The sequence below is a fragment of the Anas acuta genome, chromosome 1 (assembly GCF_963932015.1).
Source record: "Anas acuta chromosome 1, bAnaAcu1.1, whole genome shotgun sequence".
In the NCBI taxonomy this organism is placed as follows: domain Eukaryota; kingdom Metazoa; phylum Chordata; class Aves; order Anseriformes; family Anatidae; genus Anas; species Anas acuta.
In genome coordinates, this window is record NC_088979.1 from 204,304,162 (window position 1) to 204,326,110 (window position 21,949).

Here is a 21,949-nt window from a genome sequence, read left to right on the forward strand (position 1 = left end):
GGGAGACAAATAACTCACCGTGGGACCTTCCCTGGGCTGTTATCAGCAATGAGTGACTCTTTCATTCTTCTCTTTGAGCCACCTCAGCACTGACACAGTGTTGGTGGGACCCAGAGCTCTGCTGATGGAGGTCTAGCCAACAGCTGCCCTGCTCTCCCTAAATCTCACTCTGGACAAGCATGAGTCAGTCTCGCTTTGCTCTTCTACTCACTCGGAGGAGTGATGAGTGCATGAGCTGTGATTAGTACATGTTAGTGACCAGATGAGGTGAAGCCAGCTGTGCTTGCTGTGATATGGACACATGCTGAGACTTGCTACCCACAAAGCCCCTGTCTCCTTGTAGGCAATGCACATCAACATCAAAAACAGACCCTACCCATGCACCAGTGGCAGGAAGCATCGAGCTGGTTCCAGGCTGGTGTCACTCAGGAGAGTTCCTATGGGGCAGGTGTTCTCTGAATTTAGCTCTTCACAGTAGCTCCTAGAAACTCGTGCCATATTTTCCAAATGCCCAGCCTCCCTCAGCTTATCTCTGCACAGTCTGTGCTTCCCCATCCCCTTGCTGTCTGCAGTCCCATGGCTAAGTGGAAAAGCCCACGGGGTGGATTGGGCTCAGCAGTGCCACATCCTCATCCTGGCCTCCCGCAGCGAATGCTGGCACAATGCCATGTCACCAAGGAGCCCACAGCACCTTTGTGCACACCGGTCTGAGCCATCACCAGGAAGCAAGGAGAGCTGCCCCCAGCTGAGCGCAGCCGCAGCAGAGCTGCTGGTCCCGCTGCTGCACGCCTCCATCTGCAGCACCTTCCTCCCACCACCAGGACGGGGAGTCCGTGGAGCATTTTTATAGTTAGCTGCAGAGATTTATTAAGCATCTGTAAGCACGCTGCTGCAGGAAAACAGACTTGAGTCCCACCATGGCTCCACCACGGCACTGCAGTTTTGCCCTTCTAATCAGTGGCTGCAGGTTTCACCCAGCACATCGGGAAAGGTGGGGTGCTCGGGGGCGTGCTGCTGGGGCCTCAGGGTGTCCAGGGGACAGCAGGCTTTGGGACCATCAGCAGTCAGGCTGCTCTAGCCAGGACAGCCCGAGGTGCACCCTGTTTTACTTTGTCAGGGGACACAGCTGCCAGCCTGCTGGAGCGATGCAGCCTTCCAGCACCTGAGGCCAGGGGCTGATGCTTGCACTCTGCATGAGACTCTATTTCTGAGCGGAAAGGCCACCTCCTGCAAAACCTACATGCAGCACAAATAACTTCCCATATGCCACAAACTCCCTCTGGGGAAGGGGCTGAGTAGCACAGATCTCAGCTGGCCTCGTGAGTGACAATCTCTAGCTTTTCAGCAGCTCTCCATGGACAGTTCCCTTAACCGTTGGAAAGAAAGCTCAGCTCTGATTTGTGCATCACTTTAGACACCATGAAGAGACAAAAAGCCTACAAGGAAACAGGGGGTTGTATCTGCAGCGGCTGAAAGCTTGCACCAGAAATGTTACACCATTTAACTGAAACAGAATTAATTGATGAGTTTATATAGAAAGAGGTAGCTTTACCCTAGGAGCTAAATGCCTAAAGGGCTTATTTTTCTTCTCTCTCTCTTTCAGATCTGTAGAAATACAAAGCAGTTGTGGGTTTCCAGAACAGCACCTGAAAAACTCAGTTTTGCATCTAAAATTGTGCTTCACATGATACATTTGGCATGTTCGGCTGTTGCTTAAATATAAACAAACAAACAAACAAAAACCCTTTGCAAAGCACCCTCTAACCCAGATTCTTGGCTGAATTAGCTGGAGCCCAAAACTGGAACTGTGTTGACACTTCACATGCTTCTGGCTCGAGTCAACGTGAGCTCACATTTAGCTTTATGTTCTGGCTGAGCAGCATCCCAGCAAACCTGTTAGCAGAGGTGGGAGGTTTAGATCTGAGTGTGACTACGCACGATGAGAAATGACACAACCCTGATGAGGCTGGATGGCCACGGCCAGTCACACAACAAAGGGACATTGAACAGGAATGCCACCTCAAACACATGTTCGAATGCTGCACACTGAACGCGTGAGTCACCCTGAGGAGCATGATTTCGGCATCTGGTACTAGGATGCAGCTCTTCAGCTGGCATTTTCATCGCTAGCTCTGACTCACTGGATCACTAATCAGAAACGTACACCTCTCATTAGTTAACGTCAGCTTTATTGGGATAATGGATGTCACACAATGAATCCATTTCAGCTCTGAGCTGCAGGTTCCTTCAACTGCTCCTGCTCAGTGGCACAACTGCACGACATCTGCTGCTGTGTCAGCTCTGTCCCAGGGTGCTCGGCAGTTCAAGCCATGTACATGCCATGGCATCCGGTCACTGTCCTGCAGCTCAGCTTAGAAAAGGCTATCGCGTCTTGGGACACCGGCTCTTCAAGGGTCACATTCATGCTAAGCATGGAGATGGCTGCTGCTGGCTTCGTGTCAGCCTTCGTAGACATGCTTTGTTAAAGAAAGTGGCAGAGGAGCTCCCAGGTGAGCAACGTTTGCGTGTTCCCAGCTCATGGGTCAGCTCAGAGTCCCATGAGACAGTGTGAATGGAAGCTGTCCCTGCTCTGCTGTCACTGCCACTGGTGAGCACTGTGCAGAAGGCTGGATCTGAGCAGGTAGGCATGCTACTGCTTCAGGAGCTAACTAAAAGCACAGCGCATGGGTGCAACAAAGCTTCCCTCAACGTGCTCAGCCCTGGCCATTCACACAGGGCCTGACGACTGGGGATGATGGAATATATATCCTCTCTATTGGTTGCCTCAACTCTGACCTTAGGTTCTCATTCTCAGTATTTCTTGACCTCTTTTTCAGTCCCTCTTGTCAAATGTCCTCCTGGGGAAGACTGTCTTGGAAGGAGACATAGTCAGAGTTAGTCATGGAGAAAGCAGTTTCTGTCTTCTGTTCCTGGAGCCCCCAGCCAGGACCTCACAGACCTCTGCAAGAGCTGCACCAGCGCCTGTGCTACAGGCAGCACGTGCAATGAGAGGTTACCTGCTCTCAGATGTAAATACTGTAAATTCAGAATTTAATGTGCTAGAAATGAATCCCAGGCATGAACATGCAACTGCATGCCAGCTGCTGCACCTGCTCGCAGGGGCATTTCAAGCCCCTGCGCCCTGTGGGACTCCAGGACACGTTCTGGCTCTAGGTAAGAGCCGCAGTTCAGCTCACGCCGGTTTCTGGAGCAGTGTGAAATGTGAGAATGACAGAAAAAGCTGCAGCACAAATCAGGCCACAGCCGGGCAGTCCTCCAAATGCCCTGCGGAGGGGCTGGAACACGGCTCTGGCTGCGGCAGCACCTGGGCTTTCAGGATGCCTGGCCAAAGGGTGCCCCATCCCGCAGCCCCTGGAGGGATGCTCGAGGGCCACCACTGCTGGCAGCAGCATCGGGTCAGCCTGGTGCCACCTCACTCCCTCCATTGCACTACTGCTGTATTTTGGGGTGTCTGTAGTGGGAGATTTAGGTAATACTGTCCTCAGTATTGTTCTCAGGACAAGCCCAGGGACTGGAAAATGTGTCCTGAAATGGGTCATTTAAGCTTATCTAACTGTTCTTTCCATTATTTTCTGAATTTACAGTAATTTCATAAAAGAGAGGAATTTTCACAATGAAGAGAGTGACTGACATCATTAAATACTCTATTTACAGCTGACTACCTGGGAAATATTTTAAGCATTTGACACCAACCAAGAGCATAAAAATTTCAGAGATGAAAGGCCATGACTTTCAGAGGAAGAGATGAGAAATATTTAACTCTGCAGGGCTGCCAAAAAATGCCAAACGCTTGGTGGCAGGGTGGGTACAGGACAGGAGGCAGGGGCGCACATCCCTGCAGGGCAGGGCAGCGAGGAGGAGGACAGGGTCTCCACACAGAGGGGACATTGCAGCAAGACCACGTCACGGGGCAGGAACTGTGGCAGGGGTCTGCTGTCCCCGGGAAAGGTGGGGACAGGGAGGCACACTGCCTGCTGGAACACGGGGGGGGACCTGCAGCCATGAAGAGGTGTTCATAGGAATATGAGGCATGGCATGCCTTATTTCAGAAGGGTCCCCAAATGCAACTGAACTAAGGTCATCCAGCTCTGGACCTGATGTTTCCCAACTGAGCAGTGCTTGGAGGAGGGACCATGCGTCAGACATCGGTCTGCAGGGAATGGCCGTAATGTGCATTTGGGTCCGAATCAAGGAGATAAAATAGCATAGCAGGGAAAGATCCAGAGATCTTATTCCACCCCGTGACCATAACTACAAGCTGGCACCTACCCAGAGGTGCAGCCAGGCTGGCACTGCCCGCAGGCACCAGCAGGGAGATACGAGCCAGGTGGAGGATGCAGATACACGAGCGCTCCTCCGGGGCTCCGTCAGGTTAGGACATTTTATCCCCATGCCTTTGAAATGTCATCGGCTGTGTTAGCACTACACGGATTTGTAATCCATCACTGCGATGCTCTGGTTAGATAAAACACCTCAAAAGGAAGGTTCCCCTTAGCTCAGAGCTCCCTGCTGGTCTGTCACCTTGCTGACCCTGCCAAGTGTCTGCATCTGGGTGGCCTGGACATTGTGATGCCAGTGGGACCTGCTCAGGGTGCCTCTGTGACCAGCAAGGCATTTGGGTGAAGGGCGGGGTGTGACTGGTGTCTTTGGGTCCCTTCCTGCTGTATCTTTAAAATTTTAAGCCTCCTAAGGGTTTGTTCTCAAATCTCAGACTTAATTAGAGTTTTTGGTTTAGTTTTACATCTAGATTGGTGGGTGAGCTGGGGTGAAAGCTATGGCCAAGGGGGCCACCACCACCTCCATGGAGGCAGCAGGTCTGAATGCAGCTGGTGAGCGGGATGGGGCAGCCGAGGGGTGCCTGCCAGGGGGGAGGCTGGCACGGGGGGTGAGGCTGCCTGGGGAACGCGATGGGCACAGCTGCAGCATGGGAGAGGGGAGCCAGCAGCTCCTGAGCACCTTGAGGGCTGAAGAAATCTGAGCACGAATTTGAATGAGAAAGGCTTCTGACATCCTGGGGGTTCACACCGTAACCTGGACCGTGACCTTTTTAGACCTGATGGGTTGTTCAGGCCCTGAGCAGCTCTGGGTCTGGAGGAGGAGCTGAGAGGATCTGTATTTTGGTGCTACACGGAGACCTCTTCGCGAGCTCCGTGGCCCGCTGGCAGGAGGCACCGCGTGGTGCTGGGCTTGTGGTGCTGGGCTCGGCAGGACTCAGCCCCGCATCCTGCCACAGCCCTCCCTCACCTGCAACCTTGGCCAAGAGATGTCGTGTGTGGGGTCGCTGTGGCCTTTCTAAAGGCTACCACAGCCCACCCTTGTGATGGCAGTGACTGGCCAGAGCTCTACTACGCAGTGTGACAGCGTTTGGAGATCCTTTGAAATGAAAAGCACTGGAGAAACATACATTGTTATTCATTGTTCAGGAGAAAACATTCAGAAGTGAAACCCACAACTAAATACAGCAGCTTAACGATAGAATAAAGACAGAGGAGGAACATGAAACAACAGGAAGGCAATTTAAAGGGAAAAAACAACAGTGAGAGCTCTCTGCGTGTGTGGTGCGTACTAGAGAGGAGCCACGAACAACTCACGCCAACCTCGAGGAACTTTGTCTCGGCATTTTTTCTCCCCTGCGCAGCTGAGAAGTCCTGACATCTCTGAAATGCCCCTCGAACACATCCCGAATTACTCAGCGCAGCTCTACCCTGCCTGTGCAGCTCCCTGTCCCTCTGGGTGCCTAAGCCCCGCACCAGCCCCTCCCCGAGCAGCGCCCAGCATCTTACCGTGCCGCGACCACCGGTGACTTCTTCCCGGGATCTAAGGTGGACCCGGCAGGTTCCTCCCCCAGTGATCGTGTATCCTTATTCAGTTGCTGTAGTCGGGAACTTAGCTCACTGATCACAGTTGGCTTGTCATCGTCAGCCCCATGGATCGGCCTGCTCTCCATGGGGTCCCCCCATAGCTTGGACCTTCTCTGAAAGAGGTAGCGTGGCCGGCCAATGCTGGCTGATGCCAGAGTGGCCGCATGTTGCTGGGAGATGAGCTCGCTGTCCGAAGACTGCTTCAAAAGTGGGTCCCTGAAAGTAACTGGCCCCTTGCTGAGCTGGGACTTGAGTTTTGGCTTTGGAGGCACTGGTGGCTTCTCGAGTATAAAAGTTTGTCCATCCGCAAAGGAAGTGTATGTGTCAGTAGGCTCCCCGCTTTCTGAGGACAACGTAGACATGCTGGAGACCGTAGAGATGGTGCTTGTGGTCTCCAGGTGATGGTCACTTGAACTTCTGGTGTCCACCTCTTCCACTCCTGAGTCTGCAGCAGACTCTGGGGCTACGGGGGCATCAGAGGGCTTCCCTGAGGGTGTTCCGCCAGTGGTAGAAGGTGCTACTGCTGCCGCTGGTATGGATGGCGTGCTAGGCGTAGCCAGGTGGCTGACTGGTGTGCCAGGGGTGGTGACGAGTACCCCGTTTGCAAACTCATCTGGTGGAGGCACCAGCCCTATCTTGGCCAGCTCCTCCCTGGTCTCTTCATCGCTTGAAGACAACTGAGCTGGTGGGAGGGTAACCGTGTAGGGCTCCACTTCTTCCTCCGAACTCCCTTGTCCCAGTGTCTTGTCAGAGGCTGGACTGACCGGAGGCTTCCCCACGGGGCTGGGCTGGGTCTCTGCTTTGGGAGACTCTGCTGGCTCTGTGCATGCTTCAGGGACAGCCGGCTTCTCCTCTTTTACCTCAAGTCCTACCTCGTCTTGGCCATTACTTGTGGCGTGAACCATGATAAGGCCAGCAGTCTTCTGCTGTGATGTATCCACTATACTAATAATCATGGACTTCTTGTCTTCTTGTTTTTTCTCCTCCTTCACAGGTGTTTCTGCTCTTGCCTCAGTTTCTTTTCTCAGTGTGGACGGAGTCCCCCACGGGGTCTTAGTAGGGGCCAAAGTCCCAGAGTCCGTTCCCATTGCCCCTTTACCTCCAGGTGAATACGCAGGGGACACTAAGCTCTCCAACTCCCCCCTCTCTGGTTCTTTGGTTTGGATGTCCACAAACAGGGGTGCTGCTCTGTCTGAGTCTGGGCTGTGGATCGGGGTGGGCGACCGGGATGGGACTTGAGTTGAGAGGGCCCGTTCCCTTGCGGCCAGCGCAAGCGCCAGTGGTGAGTTTGGATCCAAGGGCTTTCCTGTGAGGGGGTGGATGAACGTTGAGGATGAGCTGCTAATTAATGGCTTTAAAGCTGAGACAGGGGAAGGCAGTAGTACATCTCGGCTTCCTAACAACCGCTCATCGATAGACCTGGACTGCTGTAAGGATGGCATGTCACTGCTGGGGGGGCTTCCTTCGATGGCCCCAACTGAGAGGAAGACAGTGGATTTCCGCTTCTCGTCCAGACGCCGGTCTCTGTCCTTCATGACTCCAGCAATGGCAGTGGCGAAGGGGATGCTTGTGGCTTCGACCTGAGCAATGCCCGTGTGGTGCTGATACTCCACGCCACTCAGGCGATGGCTCCTGCGCGTGGGAGAGGGCTCCCTGGTAAAGCCTCCAGTGATGGACAGTGCTGCTCTCTCCTGTGCATCCTCTACTTGTAACTGCTTAACGAGAGGACTCTTCTTCCTCTGTGGCTTGGTGGGAGCAAACAGGCTGACATTGAACTGCCCCATGTTGGCATACGGGTTGTCAATCACTCTCCCCTTCCTCTTCAGCTTCTCCGGAGGGGTTGCGGATGGGCCAGGCCGGGGGATCTCTGTTGGCTCCACAGGAAGATGAGAGGAATCCTGTAGGATTATCATGGATCGGGCCCTCTTCTGCCTTTCAGGATAAGGAATGGAAGTCCTCGCCTGATCGTACATCTCAGCTGCGCTAATGACCTGTGGGAGTCCGTGGAGCTTAGCCTCCAGGCTTGGCTTAAAGCTTGATCTTATGGTATCATAAGCTCTTCCTGGGGGTGGAGGTGGTGAGAAGGATGGCGGGGGGCCTGTGTCGAAGTAATATGGAGAAGGAGGCGGGGGTGGGGCTGTTTGAGGTGGTGGTGGAATCCCATGCCCTTCCCTAACAGTGTCTTGCATCGATGTGCTCCGGGGAAACTTCCCATCTAGCAAAGAAGCAGCAAGTTTCTCGTCTTCACCTGGAAAAAAACAGAAGAATAATCAGGTCAGAGAGGTCTTCTCCAGAGAATCCAGAGTACAGCACTCACCACAATTTAGATATATGACACCCCTTTCTTCCCCCCACCCCTCCTTCATTCTAAGGTGACTTTTCTTTTCTTTGCTTGGTGCAAGCATTTCTAGTTTGGCCCCTTGTTCACATTCACTCAGTACAGAAGGGTGGCCAGACTCTCAAAACATCTGACATTGCTTTAAATCCACCAGTCTTGTCCAATACTTCCCAATTGAGCTGACTGCTCTCCAGACCAACGCAGCACTGACATAATTGAACACTTGCTCATCGAACCTGCCGACACCGAACTGCCAAGTGTGAGACAGCTGGGTGCCACCAGGCAGCGCCGGCTCCCATGTGCGCTTCTCGCACTCTGAAGCTCGCTGTTCTCGTGTCACACCTCCCCACTCCCCTTCTGAGGGGTTACATATGCTGAAATGTGCTAGACTGAACTCAGACGCAGGGTCTACCAGAAACGTAACTTGTACATTGCAAGAATTGCAAGCACCCAGATCCTGCCATTCTTACTGCTAACTTTCTACCTGGGCACAGCATGAGAGCTTTGCCAGGTACCCGAAATATCGAGGAGGGGGGAGCACACGAGTTAGCCAACTTGCCCAGCTCTAGCCTTCTGCATGAGTCTACTGTTCTTTGCCAAGGCCTGCTTTGCTGTGCTAACCATTTACTGGCCATATCGGGTTCTTTTCAGTTACAGTTCAGTGTTGTCAAGGTTTAAAACTGCTTGTGAGAGAGAACGCTCGGGATGGCACAAAGCCACGTCTTGGCACAGCAGTACGGCGACCACCTGCGTTTCGGCTCTCATGTTTATTCTGTAATGCCCACCATCAAATTGCTTTGGCAACTATGCATTATATTACATCAGCAGTTTCACCAAATGCTTGCAGATGTGGGGTCTGCTGGGAGAAAAAGGGAATATTTTGGCCAGTGAGCATTGAACTTTACATCTCATCACATTGTTCAGTCTATCGCTGTGTGATCAAAGCTGTGCTATTTCTGCTGAGCACTCTCTGGGGACTTTTAATACCACGGTAGCATAATGAACTGGAATCATGAAACAGGTTCAAAGAAAGATTGGACAAAACCATGGAGGATATTTTTTGTGAGGGCACTATGCACACAGAAACCTCTGAGTTGAAGACTCCCTGGGTGGTTATCCAAGAGAAACCTCATCATATCCTCACCCTGATTTCCCTGGACATCTGCTTATAGACAATGCTGAAGACAGGATCCTGCACTAGATGGAGCCATGGTTTGACTTGGTACAGACATTCTCATATTCTTAACAGCACGAGGATAAATAAATAAATAAATAAATAAATAAATAAATAAATAAATAAAGTTATGCCTTTATGCTTATTTCTACTTCTCATGTAGGAATGGCCAAGAGCTGAAACAAGGAAGTTTATGCAGCATGGAGCTCTGTTACCATGTCCTGTGGTCTAGCACCTTTAGAGCTTGTCTTTGGGATATGCTGACCATCCAGTGGACAGGCACTACAGTGTCGAGTTCAGAGATATTTCAGGAAACAAAACTGTAAAGTGTGTTCATCCTCAACTTGCTCAACATTTGCTCTGCAAAGAGCAGGCTTGCAAAGTGGCTGCCAGGCCAAAGGAGAATGTGCCTGTGAAGCCACTGGTTGCTGCAAGTTCTGGGCTTTGACTGTGAACAGTTCTGGTTGTCCTACCCTCTGGGGCTACCAGGAGCCTGCAAAGCCTACAGTCCCTGGTGTGAAGATCTTTTAACGAGTTACAAGCAAAATATTTCAAGTGAAGGAAAGGTGAAGAGGTTAGTTAGATAACACAAGAATTTTTGCTGTATGGGTATTACTTTTGGTATTATTTTACATTGCTGCTTCTACGAGTATTCATTTTACTCTCTGCTTGCCACTTGATATTTTTCTCTACTGTAAGCATCTCTCCTGCATTTTTTTTAATAATAGGTGGAAAACACTTTTGAAAATGATATCCAAAACCCTACCAAGTTCAGTGACTAGCTGGACATCTCGAAAGGACCTAGACAGGCTAGAAAAGGGTCAGAAGGAAATACAGAGAATCACAGAATCATAGAACAGCTCGGGTTGGAAGGGACCTTAAAGATCATCTAATTCCAACCCCCCTGCCATGCACAAGGATGCCACCCTCTAGATCAAGCTGTCCTGGGCCTCGTCCAGCCTGGTCTTGAACACCTCCAGGGATGGGGCATCCTGTTTCAGTGCCTCACCACCTTCTGAGTGAAGAACTGCCTCCTGACCTCTAATCTAAATCTCCTCTCTTTTAGTTTAAAACCATTCCCCCTTGTCCTGTTATTGTCTGCCTGAGCAAAATGTTGCTCTCCATCTTTTTATAAGCTCCCTTTAAATACAGAAAAGCTGTCAATAAGCTCACCCCAGAGCCTTCTCTTCTCCAGGCTGAACATCCCCAGCTCTCTCAGCCTCTCTCCATAGGAGAGCTGCTCCAGCCCTCTGATCAACCTTGTGGTCCTCCTCTGGACCTGCTCTAACAGCCCCACATCCTTCTTGTGCTGGGGGCCCCAGACCTGGATGCAGGACTCCAGAGGGGACATAGAGGGGGACAATCCCCTCCCTCAACCTGCTGCTCACCCCTCTATTAATGCAGCCCAGGATGCAGTTGCCCTTCTGGGCTGCAAGCACACACTGCTGGCTCATGTTGAGCTTTTCGTTCACCACAACCCCCTAGTCCTTCTCCGCAGGGCTGCTCTCAGTGAGTTCTCCCAGTCTGTGCTCATGTCCAGAAATGCACTGACCCAGGTGCAGCACCCTGCACTTGGACTTGTTGAACCTCATTAGGTTCATATGGGCCCACTTCTCCAGCCTGTCCAGGTCCCTTTGGATGCCATCCCCTCCTTCTGTTGTATTAACTGCACCACTCAGCTTGGCGTCATCTGTAAGCTTGCTGAGGGTGCACTCCATCCCAGTGTCTATGTTGTTGATAAAGATGTTGACAAGCACCAGTCCCAGGACAGATCCCTGAGGGACACCGCTTGTCACCGATCTCCACCTGGACACAGAGCCACTGAGCACCACTCTCTGGATGCAGCCTCCAAGCCAAATCCTTATCCACTGAATGGCCCACCCTTCAAATCCCTCTCTCTCCAATTTGGACATCAGGATGTCACGTGGGACCATATGAAAGGCCTTAGAGAAGTCCAGGTAGATAACACTGGTCAGTCTTCCCTTGTCAACTGATGCTGTCACTCCATCATAGAAGGCCAGCAGATTGGTCAGGCGTGATTTGCCCTTGGGGAAGCCGTGCTGGCTGTCTCAGATCACCTCCTTGTCCTCTATGTGCCTTGCACTGCTTCCAGGAGGATCTGTTCCACCATCTCACCAGGCACAGAGGTGAGGCTCACCAGTCTGTAGTTCCCCAAATCCTCCTTTCTATACCCTTTTTAAAAATCGGAGTGATTTTTCCTTTTTACCAATCACTAGGGACTTCACCTGACCGCCATGACTTTTCAAAGATGATGGAGAGAGGCTTGGCAGCTCCATCATCCAGTTCCCTCGGGACCCTGGGATGCATGTTGTCAAGCCCCATGGACGTGTACCCGTTCAGTTCATAGGATCATAGAATCATAGAATATCCTGAGTTGGAAGGGACCCTTAAGGATCATCAAGTCCAACTCTTGACACCGCACAGGTCTACCCAAAAGTTCAGACCATGTGACTAAGTGCCCAGTCCAATCTCTTCTTAAATTCAGACAGGCTCGGTGCAGTGACCACTTCCCTGGGGAGCCTGTTCCAGTGTGCAACCACCCTCTCTGTGAAGAACCCCCTCCTGATGTCAAGCCTAAACTTCCCCTGCCTCAGCTTAACCCCGTTCCCGCGGGTCCTGTCACTGGTGTTAATGGAGAAAAGGTCTCCTGCCTCTTGACACCCCCTTACGAGGAGTTACATCAGGTGGCCTCAAAGCTGCTCTTTGCTTTCAGTGAGAGGGACTTTGCTCCCTCATCCACAGAATCACAGAATCACAGAATTTCTAGGTTGGAAGAGACCTCAAGATCATCGAGTCCAACCTCTGACCTAACACTAACAGTCCCCACTAAACCATATCCCTAAGCTCTACATCTAAACGTCTTTTGAAGACCTCCAGGGATGGTGACTCCACCACCTCCCTGGGCAGCCCGTTCCAGCGCCTAACAACCCTTTCAGTAAAGAAATTCTTCCTAAGAGGAAGAATCTTCCCTCATCTACTGGTTCAGGGAAATGAGAGCTGTGGGAAGTCTGACTGGCAGTGAAGACCGAGGCAAAGAAGTTGTTCAGTGCCTCAGCCTTCTCCATGTCACTCGTTACCAGCTCTCCCTTCCCATTTATTAGAGGGGTACACTCTCCTTGTCCTCTCTTTTCTGGCCAGTGTACCCACAGAATCCCTTCTTGTTATTTTTTGCATCCCTTGCCAAGCTCTGTTCCATCCGTGCCTTGGCTTTCCTGACCCCATCCCTGCACACCCGTACCACATCCCTTACTGCCCCCAGGCCACGTGTCCCTGCTGCCACTGCCCATGCATCTCCTCCCTGTGCCTCAGTCTGACCAGCAGGTCCTTGCTCAGCCTTTCTGCCCTCCCTGCTCTTTTTTTTTTACATGGGGGACTCATCCTTAAAGAGTTGCCAGATCCGTTCAGCTCCTTTGCTCCTAAAGACAGTGTTCCAGGAGATCTTGTCCCCTAGGTCTTGAAATAGCTTGAAGGTTGCTCTTCAGAGGTCCAGGGTCCTGACTGCTCTTCGCTAGTCCCGTATTCCTCGAGATCACAAAGTTAACCAGGGTGTGGTTACTGCAGCCCAGACTGCTTCCAGTCTTAATCTCTTTAAAGAGTTTGTCCGCTCTTGTGAGCACCAGGTCCAGAAGCACTTCTCCTCTGGGTGGTTTGTCTAATATCTAACACCCGGCCCAGGCAGTTATCCTCAACGCACTCTAGGATTGCTCATGAAATTCATGAGTTTCAACAAAGACAAATGCAAAGTCCTGCACCAAGAAGGAACCCCTTGACAGCAGAAAGGCTGGGGACTGACTGGCTGGGAAGCAACGCTGGGGTCTGGGCAGTCAGCAAACTGAAGAAGGGCTGGCCATGAGCCTTGGCAGCAGACACTCACAGCATCCCTGGCTGTGTGAACAAGAGCCACTGCAGCAGGCAGAGCAAGAAGATTGTCCCTCTCATTCGCACCTACAAGACTGTGTCCAATTTGGGGGCTCAAGAAACACCTCAAGAAACTGAAGAAAGTTCAGCTGAGAGCCACAGTGCTCAGGGCTGGAGCTCTTGCTCTGCCTGGAGAGGCTGAGCTATCTGGGCTTGTTCAGCTGCAGAAGAAACGGCTTTGGGGGGCCCTAACAGCAGCCTTCCCATACCAACGAGGAGGTTATCAGGAAGGTGAAGCCAGGATTCTCACAGGGGAAGGTGGTGGGAAGACAAAAGGCCAAGGCGCAGGAACAAGGGGGAATAGGCAAAACTGAAATGAAATCAGTTTCGGAGTGGATAAAAAGATAAATTTTATGATGAGGACAGTCAAGCAGCAGAACAGGCTGCTCAGGAAGGTTGTACATCCTTGGAGATTTTCAGGACCAGACTGGATAAAGCCCTGAATAACATGATCCACTCTCATAGGTGACCCTGCTTCGAGCAGGAGGTTGGACTGGAGGCCTCCCTTCCAACCTGAATTATGCATTGATCCTACAACACAGGAAGGTGGCTTCATTCCAGCTCTGGTTCACAAGCTGACCATCCTGCTCCTAGAAATAGCAGGAATCATGTCTGTTCCCCGTGAAACTGAACGTCTCCTCTTGCTCCTCAGCAAGAAAATCAACACTCAGGAGAGATCACTGATGGGAGAGGTGGGAGGAAAGCAGAAGCTTGGCAGGCTTCTTCTTCACTACCTGCAGCTCACCGTTCTGACACAGCTCCTCGTCTCTCTGTCTCTGTGTGCTCTGTGCTCTGCCATCCAAGTCATGCATAAGCAACCACATCCATTTCCTCATCTGCCTCTCCTCTCTCTGCAGCTTGCTCACTCTCTGCATTCTGTTGATACCGCCTCTACTCCACTTCTCCATTTCTCCCCCCGAACGGCAGAAAACAAGGGCAATGACTGTGGATTGAATCAAAGGCACATCTAGCCCGGTATGCTGCCCGACAGTGGCCAACAATAATTGCCAGAGGAAGCACATAAGAACACAGCAAGCATGCAGTGCTGCTTTGCGCCTCCCAAATACTCTGTCAGTTTCCAGCAATTTACTGATCAAGAGCTGGCTGAGTCAGACTGCATTTGTATTTAACCCTTGGTAGACGTTCTTCTGTGCACTTGTCACTGCTCTTTAAACTCAGGCAAATTTCTAGCGCCCACAGTAACCTGCAGCAAAGAGCTCTGTGGCTTACCAGCAATGTGTGTGGAATTACCTCCTTCTCTTTCTTTTCAGCCTCCCTCTATTGCCCATCTGGCTTGTAAAGACCTTTTCATTAGGCTTTCTTTGAATTGGGTTGCTGCGTTATTATGCTCTCTTATTCAAATCTTTCACTACCCATTCCCACTGTGATAGCAAAATGATGAAGTAAACCAACCTTTTTTTAAACCTTGCCCACTTAAATATATTATCTGGTAAATCCAGTCATACGGAGTAAATTCTATCTCTCTCTCTAAAATCTGATTTAGATGATATTTGCCCTAAAGCTAGCATCATCCCAATGCTACCCGGAATCAAATGTGCTTAATCTTTATTAAAATTATTAATGAATTACAAGCAATGTTCTCTCTGTAATTCACTGCTGATTAAATTGTGATCACCAAATCACCCATTTAGGCTTTGTAAAATGCAGTCTTCATTACAGAAGGAAACTCCTCACTGATGTTTCAATGTGATCACATAGGCAAAGTGAAACCTCTCCCTTAACATGGAGAAGCATCTGTTTATGGTTAAGCACAAGGCTAATCGTTACTGAGTTTTACTTACTGTCTACGCAGGATATAGATCTGCTCAGGGAGTCTCTGAAGTTAAACAAAGACAACCAACAATCCCTTGGGAGCAGGCTTAAAACCTGATGTCTTGATTAAGTACTGAATTTATGAATTGCATTCAGCCCTTTAGGAGAGGGTTGGACTCTGCATCGACCCCTCCAGAGATATCGAGCACCCAGCCATATGGAAAGCCCTTCAGTGAAAGCAGTGCTGGGGACTAGGGTCCTCCTAAAAGATTAGATACCAGACACAAGACTCATGAAACCACCCTGGTAGCTTTTATCTTGATGAAATGGAGACAGAATCTGTCTGAGCTTATGTAAAATACCGGTAGCTAAAAGCACGGCTCCCTTACCCAACCCCATTTCTATGCCTCAAATGCTAACAGTTAATTACCTGTAGTAAACACGTTCATTTTTCACTTCTATCTTAACATTTGTCTGCTGGTAAATGCTTCATCAGGTACCGGGCAGACCACAGCCCAGGAGATGGGCTGTCTGTAGAAGCAGGAGCCCGACCAGCTCCTGCAGCACTGGGAGCCCTCCCACAAGACTCACGGGCACGTGAGAGCAGAGCACAAACCAGTGCAGCAGCTGGCAAGGGCAGTGTCCCCATCACGAGCCTAAGATTCTCTCCAGCACACAGCTCAGGGGGAAGCTCCTTTAAATCTGTAACACCTGAACGATCATCCTTTCATCCTGCCTGATCCCGACCTAGCAATTACCAGTTTGCCATTCGATCTCCTCTGTCACGGGGAACACGTGCGCCGGAGCTCTTTGTCTGCAGGCACGCTTCGCTGCCAGGGCTGCGTGCTGCTGCCTCCCCCAGACCCCGATCCCGCTCCACACACCCGTGCTCTGCTGCTGAGCGTGAAACCTTGTCAGCTGCTGCAGGTTCTGCAGAGGGCTGGTGGAGGTGAGGCTGATGGCTGAGAGAAGAGCTGTCACTGACGGCACGACCCTCTGTGTGCTGCCTCTGACCTCCCCACTGCCACCTCACAGGGTTCATATTCCAGGTTTGTAAATGGAAAACGAAACTTCCCCAATGAATAAACAGGTGTGCACCTTGTAGTAGGGTGCACGTACACTTCCTACAAGGAGCAGCGAGACCTCCCCAGGATCACCCATAACCTACAGAGGTCGGCACACGCAGGAACGAAGAGCCTGGGTCAGGACGGGAGCCCTCCGGTGACCAGGAGGGACCGGCAGACACCTCTGTCCCTGAGCACTGCGGGACGATGGCTCTCAGAGCAGATCACGCTGCCGTGTGCATGCCTAAAGCGCAGCTTGGCGATGCCGAGCCTCATGGCAACCCCTCTGCAATTCACAGCGCGCACGATGCATTATTAATCTCTAAGGAAAACACAATAACTCTCCATAGTGCTTTTGGGCCTGTTGCCATAACAGCCTAAATCCCTGTGAGAATGTAACTCTGTGCATTAATTTGGGAGAGCTAATGAGGTTGCTCTCTCCAGCTCACACCCCGGAGCCCAGCCTTGCCCTCCCCGCGCAGGGAGGGATGAGCAGCCCCAGAGCTGCCCCGTGCCGCAGTACCGAGGTGCCAGGCGCTGTTACTGGGCTCATTTTTGGAAGGAGAAAGCGGGCGAGTGTTAACAGCCCTTGGCTTCGCTGGGCTTGCAGCAGCTCCAGGCAACAACAGAAAGCTGGCAGGAGGAAGATGAGGGAAGTCACCGGCACACCAGAGAGCAGTGAAACAGGGTGCTGGGGACTGGCGCTGCGCAAGGTTCAAATTGCATCGAGGGTGAGCTTGAAAGCCTGCCTGAAAGGGAATGAAAGCACTGGGAGCTCATCCAGGTCCTGAACTACACAGGGAGAGGTCGTGTGCTGCCCATGCCGCTTGCCCCCCTCTGCCAAACCCTCGTGCTGAGCCCAGGGGGATCCGGCACCCCCAGCGGCCCCGAGCACCCCGGTGCCCGCACCCTCGGCAGCCCTGGTGCTTCCCCCCGGCAGGGCACCCGCGCTGCTCCTCTCCTTGCAGAAACACCTTCCACAGCGTTTTGCATTGGCTCGGGGGGGAGACTCAGCGCGTACCGAGAGCGTTCTGCAGACATTCGAGTGTTTTTAACTTCTGATGCTGGAGCAGATGGCATGGCAGCTATCTTGGAAGCCTGACAGAGATCTTTTTGATCAGCCTCCCTGCTGCAATGCATTTCTTTCTTCACATTTCTCTTGAAACATTTCTCCTCTTTTGCTTTCCTTGTAGCACGTGAAGGGTTAATTACCTTTGTCTCAAGAAATATTTAGATGAAAACATGAAATATTTTGATCTTTTGTCACAAGTCCCTGGGAATCTGAAACAGCTGTGCTTGTGGAGCATGTGCAATATGCAAATAATTCCGAGCAATTCTTCACCAAAATAAAACCAGCAAACCAAACCAGCCAACCCCTGCTTATTTTTCATCTAGTTCTTTGCTGTTAGTAGGGATTTTTATGATGAAGTCAACTGACTGTACATCGTATGAGCCTGTCATTGTGGGTGTGAAATGACAGCTCAAGAAGGACTTCTAAAACAAGTCAATTGCAACCCAATTTCTAATGTTTGGCCGTTTTCTATTTTAACTTATTTGGAATTCCACGAAAATTAGCTGATTTCTAAGAGGCACTGCTTTTGGTGTGCATTGTAGCAGACAAGCTGGAAGCCAGAAGTTGCTATCCCCTCCTCACTGGAACTGCTTCCATTTTGTGCAGACAGACACCTTTCTGGGACTGAGCATAATTAAAAGCTATCTGTGATTTTTTTCCTGTGTTTATTGTTAGGTCATGCTTGGATGCTGTGCTTGTGACAGCTGCAGCCATTCCAGCTCAGAATAGGCAATCTCCAGGTCTGCTTTTAATCTTCCCTGATGCAGATTAAATCTAGCATTTACAACCCCTTGTTGCAAGGGGCTGTATGAGCTGGGAATCCCATGCAGGGATCAGGCTCCCAGGCTGCAGGTGCTGAACAAAAAAGACACAGGTGGGACATTATGCTCTGTGCTTGTGAGCATACAAACCCTACACTCAAGCCTTACAGTTGTATTAACCCTACAGGCTTCAAATTCTTCTTAGGAAGAAATTCTTCACTGAGAGGGTGGCCAGGCACGCGAACAGGCTCCCCAGGTCAGTGGTGATGGCACTGAGCCTGCCGGAGTTCCAGAAGTGAACACTCTCAGACTCACAGTCTGATTTTTGGGTGGTCCTGTGTGGACCCAGGAGTTGGACTCCATGAACCTTGTGGGTCCCTTCCAACTCAGAATATTCCATGACTCTGTGAGGGTGGTGAGGCCCTGGCACAGGCTGCCCCGAGGAGCTGTGGGTGCCCCATCCCTGGCAGTGCCCACGACCAGGTTGGATGGGACTTTGGGCAGCCTGGGCTGGTGGGAGGTGCTGTGCCCATGGCAGGGGTTGGAACAAGATGGGTTTTAAGGTCCTTTCCCACCCAAACCATTCTATGATCCCATGATTCTGTAATTCTTCCCACAGGTCTCTGCATACCGATATCCTTGACAGGATACCTGCTCTACAAGCATCAGGGGTAGGTTTAGATGGATTTCTTGAACCATTGACTCTGCTTTCACAAGCAAAAAGGAGCTCCTTACAGGCAAGTATCTTGTATTTAATGAATATTTTTCCAGCTTATGATCTATTATTGAGCTGAGATGCCATTTCACACAACAGTTCCCCTTTAGAATGATTTCTAGCTGTTGTGGCTTGATTGAACCTTGAACAAGTTCTGCTTAAAAGCATTTTCACATACATTCTTGCAAATAAAATAAACTTCTAGGACAGAGTTTGCAAAACAGACATGCAGCTTAGACACCTCTAGCCACTACAATGCTGGCCCGCCACGTAGCAGACAGTAGATTTCTGCATCATTAACGTGCCAGGCTAGATGAGATGACTCCTACCCTACATGTGCTACTGGTAGTTTTTACCTTCATGAGAAGATTCACTTGTTATTTCGGCTCTAGCCAGATGCAAATACATGGGTCACTGCTGTGGTGACCCAAGGCACCAAGGCAGTCAGATCTTCTCCCTTTTCACCATGTCCATCAGCATTTTTGCAACATACGAGCAACTAATTAATGCCTGCATTTGCTTCCAACATTGCATCTTATCATTTGCTCAAGCTCAGGCTTTATTTCAGCTCTTCAGTCACAGGAGCTTTACGCCTGTATATTCCATGGTGTGACAGCAGCTTTATCAACATGGTATATAAGTACACACTAGGACAGTCCATTAAACACCCACTCTTTTTTTTAAAAAAGATTATCTATTTAGTTTGTTTTTCAGATGTATCATACACGCATTTAATTATCTGTAGCTTTCTACTACTCTCAGACCAATCTCACGTGGGACTACAGGTAGCAGCTGCTCTCATACAAACACAAATGTGAGGCACATATGTACAGCAATTCTGTGCCCTTGTACACATAAAAGTACATTCTGAATATGAATCCTCGCCTTTTTCAAATATTTTTACATTCTTGCTGGGGTTATGCTGCTCTCAGCTGTGTATCTAAACAGAATTTACTTTCTATTCATTTATGTGTGTGTTAAACACACAATCTGTTTTGGCATCACCACTGCTATCAAAAGGGTTACTTAAAATTAACACTTAGCACTCCACCTTCCCCTTGCCCCATAGCTCCAAGTGGTAACGCACTCTCCCCAGCTCCAACCTACACAGCCCTCACACCTTGCTAACACTACGGGTTCGTGTTATCACCCGGATGAAACCCACTGATACACAAGATCAAGAAAATGAGACCACTTCACTGCCATTGTGCCACCACCCCTTGTCCATCCTCCAGCATGTTTTTGGTTTCAGTTGCACCATAAACCTTTTGGGACAGGGGACAGGGTCTAAATGTCCCGACATTTAGATGACGGCTTGTTACAGACCGTGTCATGTTTATCCTTAGAAAAGATGCATTTACTCCCTGCTCTATCATCTGAGCCTGTTACAGCTCATGGTCCCATGCTCAACTCCCCATATTCAGCACACGGCACTCCCAGCCCAACCACAACATGGGCAGACAGAAAACCACCCACCAGTCTTCACTTGCAAGCACAGAGAATGGGAGAAACATCTTATCTCTTGCAGTTCTATAAAGAGAATCAGCAAAAAGGGACCTCTGAAGGTCTCTAGTCCAGCCTTCTGCTCAGAGCACGGCTAGTGTCAGTGTTAGAGCAGGTTCTCAAGACACATGCAGCCTTCAAAGTACAAATCACATCAAGCATCCCCTCTTAAAAGATCTTCAGATACAAGGCACTAGAGGGTTGAGTCCTTCCTGCTGCTTTTCATGCAGGTGTGAATGCTCCCTGGGAATGACCTTTCCTCTTTAGGAACAGATTTCCCCCCAGTTTGCCTTACCTACAGATTTTGTCCGCGGAATTCCTTTGCGTAGTGAAACGTGGGGCTTCTCAGCTCCCGCAAGGACCCCCGAATGTGCTGCCATACCCTGGCGTTCAAAGAGTGACTGTAGGAGAGAAAAAAAAAAAAGAAATTTCCATTCTGGACATCAGCGAGAATCAGCTGAAAGGAAACAATACTACACCTCAGCCCACCTGATGCTCCCAGCTGCAGAGTTCCCAACCACACGTCTGTCTGCACACCAGCCCCTGTCCCTGCAGCTCCACACCCGCACGCAGGTCCCAGGACAGCCTGAGGAGGGACTGCTTCCTCGGGAACAGGCTCTGCCCCCTGCCTCGCTTCTGCCTCCAGCTCTCCCCCTTCGGTGCTTCCCAAGGCAGAGTGCCCGGGGCCCGGTGCGGCTGCCCTGGGGGCTGCCCCTCCATGCTCCCGCTGCCAGGCCCTGGTGGCACGCAGCACCCGGGGACATGCAGCACCTCCCTGCCGATGCTGCTCCGGAGCAGCAGCCTTCCTCTGTGGGAAGGCTTCAGGCAGGCCAGTCTCTGCTCAGATCCAGCCCGTCCCATTTTATCTCCTGCTCCAGAAGCTGCCTCCCACCGCCTGCAGCACGCGTTCACAATCCAGATAGCCTGGAGCTCGCATCCCCACTCCTACTCCATCCATGTTTCCCCTCAGAGACTGCCTTTTTCTCTTCTTTGATTCCTCTTAATTTCCAGCTTCACATCCAGAAAACTGCAGCCAGCCTAAGCTCTCCAACGCAGCTCTCCTTGCTCCTGATCTGTTCTGATGTCCCTCCCACTGCCAATCCCGTATTTGTGCACACAACGCCCGGGTCAGCTCCTCCACCCCCAGCTGGGCTCCTGCTCTCTGCAGCTCTGTCTCCCCCCAGCCTCTCCCCCTCGGGAAGCCCCCTCCCCAGCGCAGGTCCTTTGCTGCGGGCATCCAGCAGGTGACTGGAGCCTCGTGCCCTTCCCTTGCCCACCACAAGCCCTCCTCTCTCACACTGATTTCTGCTGGCGTGATGCGCCGGCTTGTTGGTCGCTGCTTCACAGTGGCTGCCCTAGAATCTGCTTCGACAATGTCTGCTCTCAGCGAGGGCTCGGCTGCTGCCAAAATCTCATCCAGTTTCTCTGAAAATCCAAACATAGAAGCAAACCAGTTAGCAAGGACCATTGCGCCAGGGCAGCTCCCCTAGGACAAGCCCGTCCTCTGCAGCGCAGCTAAGCAGAGCGCGAGCTTCTGCTTAGGGAACATGGTTCATGGGCCTGTTGAAAACAGTCTGAGGACACGTCTGCTCGTCCTCCTCCTCCCCAGAGCCCTGCAGATGAAGACTTTGGTGGCTTTGGAGCAGTACCCCCCTCCCGCTGCACAACCCAGCCCTGACCTCGCTCCATGGGAGACCTGCAGCTGGCGGCTCTGCGCTCCCACCCCGA

The 21,949-nt window shown here is 51.1% G+C and overlaps 1 protein-coding gene across 5 annotated transcripts in view; it reads right to left on the bottom strand.

Annotated features, from left to right (window-relative positions):
- SHANK3 (SH3 and multiple ankyrin repeat domains 3) overlaps positions 1–21,949 on the bottom strand; it is a 371,832-nt gene that overhangs the window by 22,131 nt on the left and 327,752 nt on the right. For all 5 annotated transcript variants that reach the window (XM_068670237.1, XM_068670238.1, XM_068670239.1 and 2 more), the window contains 3 exons: positions 21,519–21,646; positions 20,517–20,622; positions 5,805–8,130 (listed from right to left, as the gene is read on the bottom strand). In XM_068670237.1, the coding sequence (XP_068526338.1) occupies positions 5,805–8,130; positions 20,517–20,622; positions 21,519–21,646 (2,560 nt within the window). The remainder of the gene's footprint in view (positions 1–5,804; positions 8,131–20,516; positions 20,623–21,518; positions 21,647–21,949) is intronic.